Source organism: Eublepharis macularius, chromosome 1, assembly GCF_028583425.1.
Source record: "Eublepharis macularius isolate TG4126 chromosome 1, MPM_Emac_v1.0, whole genome shotgun sequence".
Classification (NCBI taxonomy): Eukaryota; Metazoa; Chordata; class Lepidosauria; order Squamata; family Eublepharidae; genus Eublepharis; species Eublepharis macularius.
This window is the reverse complement of record NC_072790.1, coordinates 144,357,300-144,370,618: the sequence shown is the minus strand read 5'-3', so window position 1 is coordinate 144,370,618 and position 13,319 is coordinate 144,357,300. Positions and strand designations below refer to the sequence as shown.

At 37.2% G+C, this 13,319-nt stretch overlaps 1 protein-coding gene across 1 annotated transcript in view; it reads left to right on the top strand.

Moving 5' to 3' along the window:
• Positions 1–13,319, top strand: part of WDR27 (WD repeat domain 27) — a 141,635-nt gene that overhangs the window by 57,963 nt on the left and 70,353 nt on the right. Inside the window, exons 20-22 of the mRNA XM_054970165.1 lie at positions 1,282–1,379; positions 1,779–1,900; positions 9,814–9,911. Of these exons, the coding sequence (XP_054826140.1) occupies positions 1,282–1,379; positions 1,779–1,900; positions 9,814–9,911 (318 nt within the window). The remainder of the gene's footprint in view (positions 1–1,281; positions 1,380–1,778; positions 1,901–9,813; positions 9,912–13,319) is intronic.

Sequence of the window (13,319 nt, the reverse complement as noted above, 5' to 3'; positions counted from 1 at the left end):
TGCTCAATGACTGAATTGACTCATTTTAAAGGGAGTATATTTTAAGCAAAAATAGATGATTTGAAAGTTTGTGGGATTTGATCATTTGTAATGGTAGGTTTTCCTGCATCCCTTCATGGACTTTCAAGAAAAAGAAACTGACTTTTAGAAGTGAGGTCTTCGTATGGATCTTCCAATATCTGATATCCTTTGCTGCATGCCAAATTATTACCGCTATCATATAATTTATTTTTGCTTCATTCCCTACCCATGCACAGAAAAGGAATCAGAGATGTGGTGGTTAAACTCCTCTCTGATACAGTGTAGCAGGAAGAAGGCTGAGTAATTTGTCAAAGTTCAAGAGCTGTAATTGATAGGCTGGAGAGGGCTTAGATGTGAGTAACTGCTTAGGATTGCATTGTTAGTCATAGTTCATTACATGTGAATAAATAGTGGAACATGTACTGTGACACCTTAAATGTCAAGCTATACTAGTACATATTGTATAATGGTAGGTAAAAATCTTTATAATACGTCTTATGCTAATTTCTATTAATCATTTCAGTGGTTTTAGGGAATATATTTCAAATATATTAACATGAATTCAGATTTAGGAGATCATTATTTTCACTTGGCAAGGTTGTAGGAGGGGAGGGAAATTGTCACGTTAACTCCAAAGCATTTCCATCTGTCTTGTTCAGTGCCAGTCAGCAAAAGTGCAACAGAGTCACACTCAGGTATAATATGTGGATCGGGGACTTGTGCATTTTGCCTGTTGGAGTCCATAGAATTGGTGGGCTCACAAGTTTCACTGTTGGAAAGCTGATGTGTGATCCTATGCACAAATAAGAGCTCAGATTTAGTCTGTGTTAATTAAAATGTTACAAAACAGATTCCCAAAATCTTGCATGATGAGAATGCTTTGGAAATATATGAAATATACATACAAAAAGTGCTTAATTTTTTACTGAAAATATTACGGTAGAGTGTTTTAACTAATCATTGGATAGAGAGCTAAAGTTTTCTCTAGACATTTGCCAACTGAAAGAAATGTATAATGTGCTGTTGAAATTAACTAGACTAATGCTGATGCAGTTCTTTGAGATCAACCATAAATCAAAGCTTTATATATTTACTTAAAAGAATAATCAAAGGGCTAACTCTTATATTTCGAAGAATGTGTAAGAATTATAAGTTGTAAACATATTCTTAGACACTTGCTAAACATTTTTCATTATTGTCTTGGTTTTGACTATGGTCTATCTTGCTTATATACATGTATGTATCATATTCTTTTTGCAGATACAAAAATAAGAGCTTTTGCAAATCAGTACAGAAATTTTCCATGGCATCCACTGTAGAAATTACCAGCCTTTCAGCAGTAAATGAATTCTACTCTTGTATCCTTCTACTAATTATGACCAATATTCAGCATGAAATGGAGGAGAGGAGAATGTAACCACTGTATGCACCAGCTCTCTAAGCATGCTGTCATGGATATGGCCAGAAATACAGGGAAATGGTTGCTAGTCTTGATCAAAAAGATCATGGAGGATGTTTCTGCAGGCCAGAAACAGCTGGTCTAGTCTCTCAACTAAATATGACAAATAGGGAGTCTAGAGACCCAGAATAGAATAGTTTTGGAGGGGCAAAACCCAAAGGACAAACACAATAACATGGTCTTCTGTAGATTACTGTCCTATTTCTTACACATTAAAATAGATATATGTAAAATTGTCTACTGCTATTACTATAATACATAATTAATTTAACAGAACTTTAACTTACAGAGATGACAGATATTGTACTGGCAGCTGGTAGTAATCGAGCTCTAGAAGTATTTGACCTCAATGCAGGCTGTAGTGCAGCAGTGATACCAGATGTTCATTCGAGAGCAGTTCACCAGATTTGCCAAAATAAGGTAGGCATGAGACCTGCTATAAATATTAAAAGACATGATTTGAAACCTTGCCTTTTCCTTTATATTATGTGCAATTGCAGTACTTAATATGAGATTCATGTGTGTGTTATGTGCCGTCAAGTTGCCTCTGACCTATGGCGACTCTATGAATGAAAGACTTCCAAAACGTCTTATCATTGACAGACTTGCTCAGATCCTGCAAACTGGAGTATGTGGCTTCTTTTACTGAGTCAAGACATCTCACTTTAGGTTTTCCTCTTTTCCTACTACAAGATTCATATCCTACTTTTATTGGGAATATTGGTTAATATCATCAAGCTCTGCCTCTCAGCTCATCTTTGGTCTTTTTTTAGAGTGGTGCTGCCATTGATTTTATATTGTGATTGCTGTAATAAGGAGATGCCACAGCATTGTTCAGCTTCAAGGAGTGTATATAGATAACCCACCTCACAGATGTTTGTTGCGGGGATAATAATAATATACTTTGTAAACCGCTCTGAGTGGGCATTAAGTTGTCCTGAAGTTGTCCTCGAATGTTGTTGTTGTTGTTATTAATAGGAAGGGTATTTTGAGTTGGAGGATCAGTGGTAACTTACATATTCAAATTGAGTATAGGCTGCAACATATTGCAAAGTTATGTGTTGAAATCCCACATAAATTCATTCATCTTAGTTAAATTGTTATGGTTCCATATCTGTTTTATCAAATGTTTTGTCCTTTTATATAGCCAAAGATAGGCAGGAACAATGTTGAGGCGTGATGCTTTATGTATTTCTTTAATTTTGTTCCAGAACTTTGCTTGGGATCATAAGAGATTCTTGTGGAGTATTGATTCCACTTTCCTAGCTGTAGTTCCCCATTCTGGAGGATCTCCCAACTCAAAATAATGGTATTTCAGATGATAAAAGGGGCTGCATTAGGAAGGAGGTGGTGGGAAGGCCCCGTTCCACAACTGACACAAGTTTCAGATCATACATGCTATGAATTAATTTTTTTTTAAAAAAAAATACACAATGGCTGAGATCTTCAGAAAACCCACCAAGGAATCAAATGTGCAGTGTACAGTTACTCACCTTTAAAATCCCAGATCTGCCAAAGCAGCTGCTGACATGCCTGTAGAGGGCTGTTGGAATGATAATAGCAGAGGAACAAAGAAAAATCTGCTGTATGCACATATCCAAAACAAAAACATACCAAAGCACACACTGACAAAGGACTATAACTCTTGATTTTCAACACTTTGAAGTTAGTCTCACTGATTTCAATTAAGCCTGTTTTAAATACACATACTCAGGTCAGTATTGTTGTTGTTTGATTTGATTTATAGTCCGCTCTTCCTGCAAGCAGGCTCATTTCTTTCTTAGTATTGGATTGGCATGAGTGCTTATTGGATTGGCATTAGAGATGGGCACGAACTGAAATACAAACCAAAGTTTGGCACAAACTGGAGCCCATTTCTGACAAACCGGTATGAACTTTAGGCTGGTTTGTTTTGTTTTTCAGTTTGTCACTGCAGACTAGCCTGGTGCCAATCAATCAATTTCCTAGGCAACAGGGGATGGGCTTTCTGCAGACCTTCTGCTGACCTGGAAGTGACCTTTTGCTGACCCAGAAGTGACCTTCTCCTGTCCCAGAAGTGATGATTTGCTGATCCAGAAGTGACGTTTTCACAAACCAAAGGAATCAGTTCACAAATCGGGGCAGGTTTGTGAAAGTTCATGGTTCGTGAAACGCAATGAACCACGAACTGCATGTTTCGTGGGCCCATCTTTAATTGGCATCATTAGAATTATACAGCATTGCTGTTAAAGGCAGTAATCTGCTGACCTTTTAATCTAATCTTTCTCCTAGTATTTATAACACTTCTATAAAAATCATTCTTGGCTAAAGTTTGCCATGTAGTTGTCAGAAGAAGAAAGTTTAATTAAATTCCACTTTTTAAATTTCAGTAGTGCAGAACAGTTTTTGTGATTTCCAATATTTATCCATAAATCAACATTTTAAAGGTATTTTGGAAGCTGATTTAGACTTTTAGACTTTTATAATTTAGACTTTATTTTAATGAAATGAAACTTAATCATTCCCTTAGATTTTCAACTACAGAGAGTATTCCAACAGAACAAACCTATTTTTAAAAAGTTCCACAATCTATGACATAGAGGGAAGTAAGTTCAAATAGCAGCTTCAATCCTTCTGTATTAGTAATATGCATATTGAGTTTGCAGTTTTGTTCTGTCTTATTTCCTTTGCTTATAGTCTGCATTTTTCACTGAGAAGGCAGATTACACAATATAAAACAGTGCAGACAGACAATATAAGACAACCAACGAGCAATGCAATAGAACTAGGATCACAGAATTTGAGGACAATGTGAACCACAAACTATCTAAGGCAAAGCTATACTATAAATAATAATAAATAATACTGAAGGTAGATTACAAGACAATGCAATAAAAGCAGGTGATGCCTGAAGTAATAATTGCAGTGGATTATAATCTTGATTAAAGTGTCCTGGGCTGTTCCAGTCTACTACAGTTCTAATCTCTATTTTAAAATGCCCTCTTGAATATTGCTGTTTTGCACATTCTGTGGAATGACAGAAGTATGGGAGCCTTCCTGACCTCAGGCAGGTGCCTCCACAAGGTGGGAGCCACAAATGAGAACGCACATGAATATGCAGCTGCCGATCTTACCCTTTTGCAGGGTGGCAACTTTAAAAGGCTTTGCTCAGATAAGCAAAACTGTTGCAGTGGAACACAGCAGAAAAGGTAGCAGGTATGTGAATCCAAGCTTTGTAGGTGATAACCATAATCTTGAACTAAACCCAGTAACTGATCCATTGGTGTGTCTGCAAAATGTGTGTGATGTGCGTTTTCCACCTGGTGCCCAATAGTAACCAGGCTGTGGCATTCTGCACCAACTGGAGTTTCCAAGTTGTGTTTATGGGAACATCCATACATAGTGCATTTCAATAATTTATCCATGAGGTAACCATAGTATGGACCCCATTGGCCAGATCAGCTGAGTCAAGGTAGGGAGCCATCTTACAGGTGAAATGAAGCTGGTAGAATGCCTTTTCTGCAGCTGTATTAACTTCACCCTCTAATAGATGAAATATGACTTGGTATGACAAACTGCAATACCACATCCTAGTTAACCTGTGGTGAAATGATAGTAGGAAGCATCCATCTTTGTGGATTTGAGTTAGTTATCTTTCTTGTGGTGCTGCTTTATTGGTTATTTTTTCTCCATATATGTAGGCCTAATGTTTCGATACCCATTTCTTTTCATGATATGCATATATAAACTGCTCGACTAGATAGTAAGTATCTGTTGGTGTCTTTCATGACAAAAGGGGAAATTAATATTTATGAGACTACTAAACATTATTGATAAGGTACACAAATATGTCAGGTAGGGAAAACAATATATGAAGTGGCCCAGGGCATTACTATGCACTCTGTAAAACAATTACTTTTTCTACAACTATTTCAGTGTATCCTTGAGTAAATAAATGAAGTGTGAAAGGAAAACGTGTTCCTAGTGCATGTTTACTGGATTTTAGAGGAGCAATATATTATCAGCTTCTTCTGGTTACTCAGGGACAGAATGTTTCTGATGCAGAAGAAAAGAATAAAAAGTCTTAACGTAGAGGACTTTTTCTCTTCAGTCAGCTATATAAAGATTTCTGATCTGAATTGTGAAAGATAAAATAAATGAATGTGTTAGTGGTTGCATGGCTACCTCATATATTGCAATCCAAAGAAACCCTTATGGAGAAAGAAACTGGATATATATCCAGAAACTGGATACCTATTCTGGCCTACTAAGTGCTTATAAAATTCAAAGTTCCCAAAGAAGACAACTCTATTTAAACTTATTTACAAAAAATTGAACTAGTAAATCTACACAAACTTCTATGGCTGCCAACAACCTGGAAAAATGTCTAACAGAGGTTTAATGTGTGGAAAGTGGCCCACAGGATCCCATGGCACAGAGGTAAATAACATCACCTGGTAAATAGCATGCCCCATTAACTAAAAGGGAGACTGCAATGCAGAAATCAGGAGATTGAGACTCAGAAGAAAGAGCAGCTGTGAGGGAGCTAGAAAAGATCCATAAAGATAAATATGTCTCTCTGGGAACCAAGATCAAGATAATCCAAACTGTGGTATTCCCCATTACTATGTATGGATGGGAAAGCTGGATGGTGAGGAAAGCTGACAGGAAGAAAATTGATTCATTTGAAATGTGGTGTTGGAGGAGAGTTTTACAGATACCATGGATGGCCAAAGAGACAAATAAGTGTGTACTAGATCAAATCAAGCCTGGATTATCCCTAGAAGCTAAAATGACAAAACTGAGGTTATCATACTTTGGTCACATGATGAGAGGACAAGATTCTCTGGAAAAGTCAATAATGCTAGGAAAAGTGGAAGGCAGTAGGAAAAGAGGAAGACCCAAAATGAGATGGCTTGACTCAATAAAAGAAGCTACGCCCTCCAGTTTGCAGGATCTGAGCAAGTCTGTTAATGATAGGACATTATGGAGGTCTCTCATTCATAGGATCACCATAGGTCAGAGGCGACTTGACGGCACATAACGCACACAAAGGGCAGGACATTTTCCCCAAGTTGTTGGCAACCCTACTGAGCGTATATTTACATCCTGAGTCAACAGGTCCCAAATGTACCTTTGGACTTGGCATGCATTTCAACCAGCATTTTGCTACACTATCATAATTAGAATAGGGTTGATTCTGGACAGAGGACAAACCTCTTCAAATTTTGAAGGCTGTTTCAGCACTATATACATGAGCATTTTAGGGATTACACACACATTGGGATATTGTATTCATTCCTCATGCCCAGCTTTGTCTTCCTGCTGCATTTAAAGCTTATTGGTTAGGCTACAGACAGCAGTCCATCTCAGTTCTGAATGTCTTTTCTTTTGTGGTTTTAAGATGGTTTTTTGGAATGGCTTTAGCACAATTTTTTGTGGTTTTCTGAGAAACGGGTCTGGTATAACGCTTAACTGTACTAAACTCCTGCAGTATTATTTGTAATACATTGCTGCTTAGATTTTTTCTGGCTTTTCTTTGTGCACTGTCAGCAAAGCAACTTCAAGTTTCTTAGGCAGAACACATTTTGAAGTTGTGGACACACATTCACATGAGAAGAGAAATTGGAGCTTGTTTTTATGGAAAACTGAAGATTATAATCCTAAATCAACTTTTGCAGTTTCATAACGTCCATTAAAACTTTAAAATGAAATGCTTAGTGGTAAAACACTCTGGCTGCAATCCAGCAAACCCCTTTAGGCACATGGAAAGACTTTAAGAAGCTGCTTTTGGGGGAATAAAAAAGATGAGAGCCCCACTGAGTGCACAAATTGTCTTTCTATGGATCACTGCCTTTGACAACTACATGCTGAGTGGATAGATGAGAGATGCTGACATTGAAATTACATTAAAAGAAGTTAGATGAACTCTTATGCAAAATGATCAAAGCAGCCTGTTTTTAATAAATTGTTCATCTTGGGTGCAACATGATGCTTCCATTTCCCTTTTATGATATCATTACATAGAAAATCCATAATTACTTTGTTCTTAAATACAAAAGGCCACAATCCACCTCAGAGCTGAGCATGCTCTTAAGACCTTGGCTATCAATGATCTTAAGCATGCTTCATTCTGGCTTGGATTGTGCCATTGAACAATATGTGCTGTGGCTATGCTGGGATATGAAGCCCATTTACACAGTTTACACAGTGTAAACTATAAGTTTTCATTGTTTCTGAAATAAAATACTGTTGTTATAACAGTAATGATTATCCCTGGATGCCTCTTTGATCATCTCTGATCTTCAGGATTTTCAAACAGCTTTCAGATGTTAGTGAATGTTAGCAATTGCAGTATACTCTTGCTGACACTCCTTACCTGAATACCAGTATTGCCCCCCCCCAAATAACTGTTTGGCCACTGTCTTAGACAGGATGCTGAACAAGATGGACCACTGGTCTGATCCAGCAGGGCTCTTCTTATGTTCTTAACTACATAAGAACTATTTTACTTGCTGATATGCATTTGATTTTAACCTCATTTAAATATGTACACATGTTGTTAATGAACAATTGTAATATATCTATAGCTTCCAGGCATATTAAAGCTAAGGATAAGAAGTGCTTAATAGCATTAACTGCAACTATATTATGACCATGTTAACAAGGCATTTGGCTCTGTACCACATCAAGTAGTGACTCATCTACAGAAAAACAATAAAAGTATTTTTGTCCTAGCTGTGACCTTGATGCTAAATATTATCTTATGTACTAAAATCCAAATGGCGTAGGGCATTTAGGATTCAGCAGTACTCTTGAACAGTCAGCTAATATCTGCAGCTTGCCAAAGAAATGAGGCACAGCTGGCCTTCTTGGAATAATTTGGCACAGAGTACTATCGTATCATTTTCCCCTTGATATGTGTTAAAAATGAAGGCTGTTACTTGTGTACAGATATGCTCCAGTCTGTTACTGTGGTTAGTGTGGTATAGTAGTTAGAGCATCAGACTAGGACCTTGGAGACCCAGGTTTGAATCCCCAGTCTGTCATGGCAACTCACTGAGTCACTTTAGGGCAATCACACACTTTCAGTCTAGTCCACCTCACAGCATTGTTGTCAGGAAAAAAATGGAGGTGAGGAGAATGGTGTAAGCTGCTTACACTTTCTCCAGTGGAAAGAAAGATAGGATATAAATAAAGTAAATAAATCAATATATATAATTCTGAACATTGTCCCATCTGTGGATACTTATATCCAGTGACTGGGCCCATGAACAGACCAAAGAGATTTTTCTGTAACACTAAGAAAAGCTCCAGGTTTGCTAGGTGATCACAACAGTATTACCAGTCTCCAAGCTTTGATGTCTCTCAGTAGAAGGCAGGGGGAGGGGCAGGATGATAGTTTTCCTGGGTAGAAGCTGTCAGGGGGAAGGACAGGAGGAAAGCTGAAGACAGGAGGCCGATAAAGGTAGGTTGGCTGGAGGGTGAGAAGGAAAAAAGGAAGCATAAGAACATAAGAGCCTGCAGGATCAGACCAGTGGTTCAAAATCCTATTACACGTAAAGGCTAACCAGTAGCCCTGGAAAGCAGGAAAAAGAAAGAGGCTTTGGGAACTTTCCAGGAAGAGAAAGAGGAAATAGTAAGTGAGAGGAAAATGAAATTCCTGCCTACAAGTCCTTGCAAGTCTCCCACTTGTAAATCATGTTAAAGATGGGTTCTAGTTCTGGTTTCGTATTTGTTGTCATGTAGTGAGTATTATTGTTTTTTCAATTATATCAATAGCTATTTGTGGAATACTTGAAATAGTCATAACTACTTGTTGACAAAGTGAAGAAAGGACTTGCAACTTCCAGTTTGAAGGGAAACAATGTAGTGCTAATGTTAGCTATGATCTGCTTTCCCTCATATATATAAATGACATTTGAATGAAGAAAAATCTAATTCTTCTGACAGGGTAAATTTTGGAAGACATCTAAACTCTAATTGCCAATAGTTGCAATATTTGCTGTATAGACCATAATAACCCTTTATTCCTAACGGTTTTCTAGCTGCTGATTTTTCACTATCTATGCTAAGCATCTAGGTTTTAACATCTTTAAAGTAAATAGATGTATTTTCTTGGTAAGTTACCAATAATTTGATTATTTGAATAGCTTGCTTTCTCAAAGTACCAGACTGTGTGAAAATGACAAGCTAATTAGAAAAGATGATAACCAAGAGATGATTGTTTCAAAGTTTAGGAAAGCTGTAACATACTGGTGAACCTCTATGGCACACACATTTTTTTCAGTGTAATTTCATGCAGGCAGATAATCTTTGTATAGATCATTTTAAACATTTTTTTTACCTTGTAGGGATCAGCTTTTAGCACTCAACGATCTGAAGCTTACAATATTTTCTTAACAACTGCAGTTGGTGATGGCATAAAACTCTGGGATTTGAGAACACTAAGGTAACCACAATTTGTTTTATGATGAACAGAGAAAAATCTTTCAAAATGTGCATGTATGTTGAGCAAATGAAGCTGTTTTGATTATACTTTTTTCAGCTTCCTGTGTATGAAAAAGTTAGTTGTAGAATAGAAAAAGTGAGTTATCTTATTTTTGTGAATAACATTCTTTTATCCCGTTATATTGTTTTGATTCTGTTCCTTGTCTCCCGAGACCTAATTTTGAAGTTTCACTGACAATTGATTTCTTCATTTACCTTATTGCTTCTAAAACTTTTATTTTGTTTTAGTTATAGTTTTGATAGCCTTCATGGTTGCTTCTTTTTTCTCTAACAAGATTTTTACCCATCATGTTTCTGAATTCCCACATGTTTACAGAATATGAAACTGCTCTTATGCTCCTATTTTTAAAATATTCATCTGTCTATTCTAAATTTTTATCTCATCTTCCTCCAAGAAATCTCAAAAAGGCGTACATAGTTCTTTTTTTGTTTTATTCTCAGAATAATCTTAAATTAACAAATATATTTGACCCTGGGTCTCCAAGTGCTAGGTGCTTTCTACACAGGGATAGGATTTTGTGATTTCCCATTGCTGGTGTGGCTGTAGATTAAGTGCAACAGCAACAGGGCTTCCGCATAGCAGATTTCCCCACAGTTTCCCTCTCCCATTTCCCCAGATGTAGTCACCTCACCCCTTCCCTTGGGCCACCAGAGCATTTTTTTTTTGAAAATTTTTTTATTGGGTTAGGATCAATTATTTTCACATTACAATCAATTCTCCCATTTCCCAATTTCTAACCCCCTCCCTTCCCCCCCCCTTTTTGTTGACTTCCAACAGTTTTCCAACCCTTTGTCCCTTTTCCCTTACTCCTTTTATATTCCTCTATCTAACAAATATATATTCTCCCTTTATTCTAAGCAATAATTCTTTAACTATTTTTGAAACTCGGTACCCTAACTTTGAGTCCCTTTTTCCATATTGGATAAACAATTTATCTCATTTTTCATAATTTCCAACATTTCTATAGATCATAAACCACATAAACCATACATTCATATAAGTCAACCAATTTAACTTATGCTCTATGTGTTACTCATTCTGCATATCTTCTTCTTTCTGCTTTAGTTATATTTAATTACATTACTGTTTTTGTTCCCCTTCAATTATAAATCTATATAACTATCATCATATGATATCAATCAATTTGACTCATATATATCTTCAGATAAACTTATTCAGTTTGGTACATTATACAAATTTTACCAAAAATAATGTTAATTAGTCAGTCCTTATGATTAATTCCCATGGTTAATTATTTTCTATCAATATTCTATATATTATTCTACATATAATCTAATGACATAACTGCTTAGAAATTTTCATTTACCTCTTCGCCCCCCCGGTAAAGTCACCCCCCCTCTGCGTTTTATTGTATTTCAATAGTTCTCAAACTGCCACAGTTCTCCTCCCACCTCCCATTTCTTCACCAAATATTGTTTCAGCTTCTCCCAGTCTGTGTTGAACTGTCCTGGGTCAAGGTTTCTCAATTTTCTTGTCATTTTGTCCATTTCCGCCATATACAGCAATTTGTAAATCCAGTCATCAATAGTTGGCACTTCTTGTACCAGAGCATTTTTTTTTAAAGTCACTAGAACATCGTTATATTGATATTCCATTGTACCCATAGGTATAGCGGTTTCTCTGAATTCTCAGCTTTTGTTTTTTAAGAAGTCTCTAGCCGCTTGTCTTGTGGAGGTATGGCTTTTTCCTTATATCTCCTCAGGGGAAGAGGCTAAAGACTTAATTTTTTTTAAAAAATGAAAGGTAGGAATTCAGAGAAACTGCTACACCTATTGGTACAATATATCAATATGATATTCTAGTGACAATTTTTTTTAAAAGCTCCCTGGAGGCAGGGGGAGAAAATAGCTGCCACAAGGACAGGATCAGAGAAAATGGCTGCCTTGTAGGCCAGAAAACTTGATCTTGCCCACCCATACAGCTTATCTAAGTTTTACTGCAATCTTTCCCAAAACTTGGAGCAAAGCATGTTTGGGAAAGATTTTTTTTAAAAAAGATGAAAACTCCCAGAGGTGCACAATGCTGTTGGGAAATAAGGGGGGGAATCAACCTCCCTAAAGGATTGAACCCAGGACAGATAAGCCATGTGGAAGTCACCCTAGTCTCTAACACATTAAGCGTTACACTATGCTGTCTTGCAGGAGTTCATGTTTCATTTGAATTGGACTAGTCCTCATATATAAACATGCATCTTCCAGAGCTTTTGTGTTTACTGCCTTAAATACCTTATAGTATGTATGCAGTTGTTGCCACGTACCTAAATAAAGGTGTGCATGCTTTGCAGTCATACAGTCAAAATACCCTGATTCAGTCTCCAAACTATTTCCCAGACTTTTTTGCATTCTGCTTGGAGAAAGACTGCATCTGCGACAGAATTGAACACCCCCCCTACGATTTTTGCAGCTTTTCTCCCTGCAGCTTTTCTCCCTACCCTGATTTTCTTTCGCAGCGATGTCAAACCACAGCTTTTTTTGAAGGGCAAAAGTCTTTCTTCTGTGTGAGGCTTGTACCTGGCACTGCTTTTCTCCCTCCCCTTTATCTCCCTGCATCCTGATTGGTTGAACAGCAGCCAATCCAGTTTCTTTCCTGAATTAAATAAATAAATAAACTGCAATGTTGATGCCGTTTTTTAAAAAAGACCTTACAATTGACAGGGAAAAAAGCTGCCATATGGCTAACACAAAATCTCTGTAGAGAGCCCTGAATCTTAATTATTTTAAAGTTTCACTGTGTGCTTCCTATACATTTTGGTGTAATGGTTAAGAGTGGCAGGACTCTAATCTGAATAACCAGGTTTGATTCCCCGCTCCTCCACTTGAAGCCAGCTGGGTGCCCTTTGATAGGTCACACTTCTCTCGGCCCCATCAACCTCACAGGGTGTCTGTTGTGGGGAGAGGAAGGGAATGTGATTTTAAGATGCTCCGAGACTCTTTCGAGTAGTGAAGGGCGGGGTTTAAAATTAACTTTTCTTCTATTACTTTTTAATCCATTCTTTTTTGACATTAAAAAAAACTTAATAACACTGATGCCTTAAAAACAAAACAACTTCAATTTTCCTCAGCAACCAGCTTACAAAACTGAGGTTGTCCTCAGCTGATCAACTGATGAAACTGAGGTTGTCCTTAGCCAATCAACTGATGAAACTGACATGTCTTCAGCTGATCAACTGATGAAACTGATGTATTCCCCCAAAAGTCTGCAGTGGAAACAGCATTTTTTTAGGGCCTAAAAGATAAACAGACACCACTTCAGTTCAACTCCCTCAAGTGCAGAATTACAGAGTCCCAAAGCAGATCTGATCCTCGCAGATCAAATATCCAGAAAACC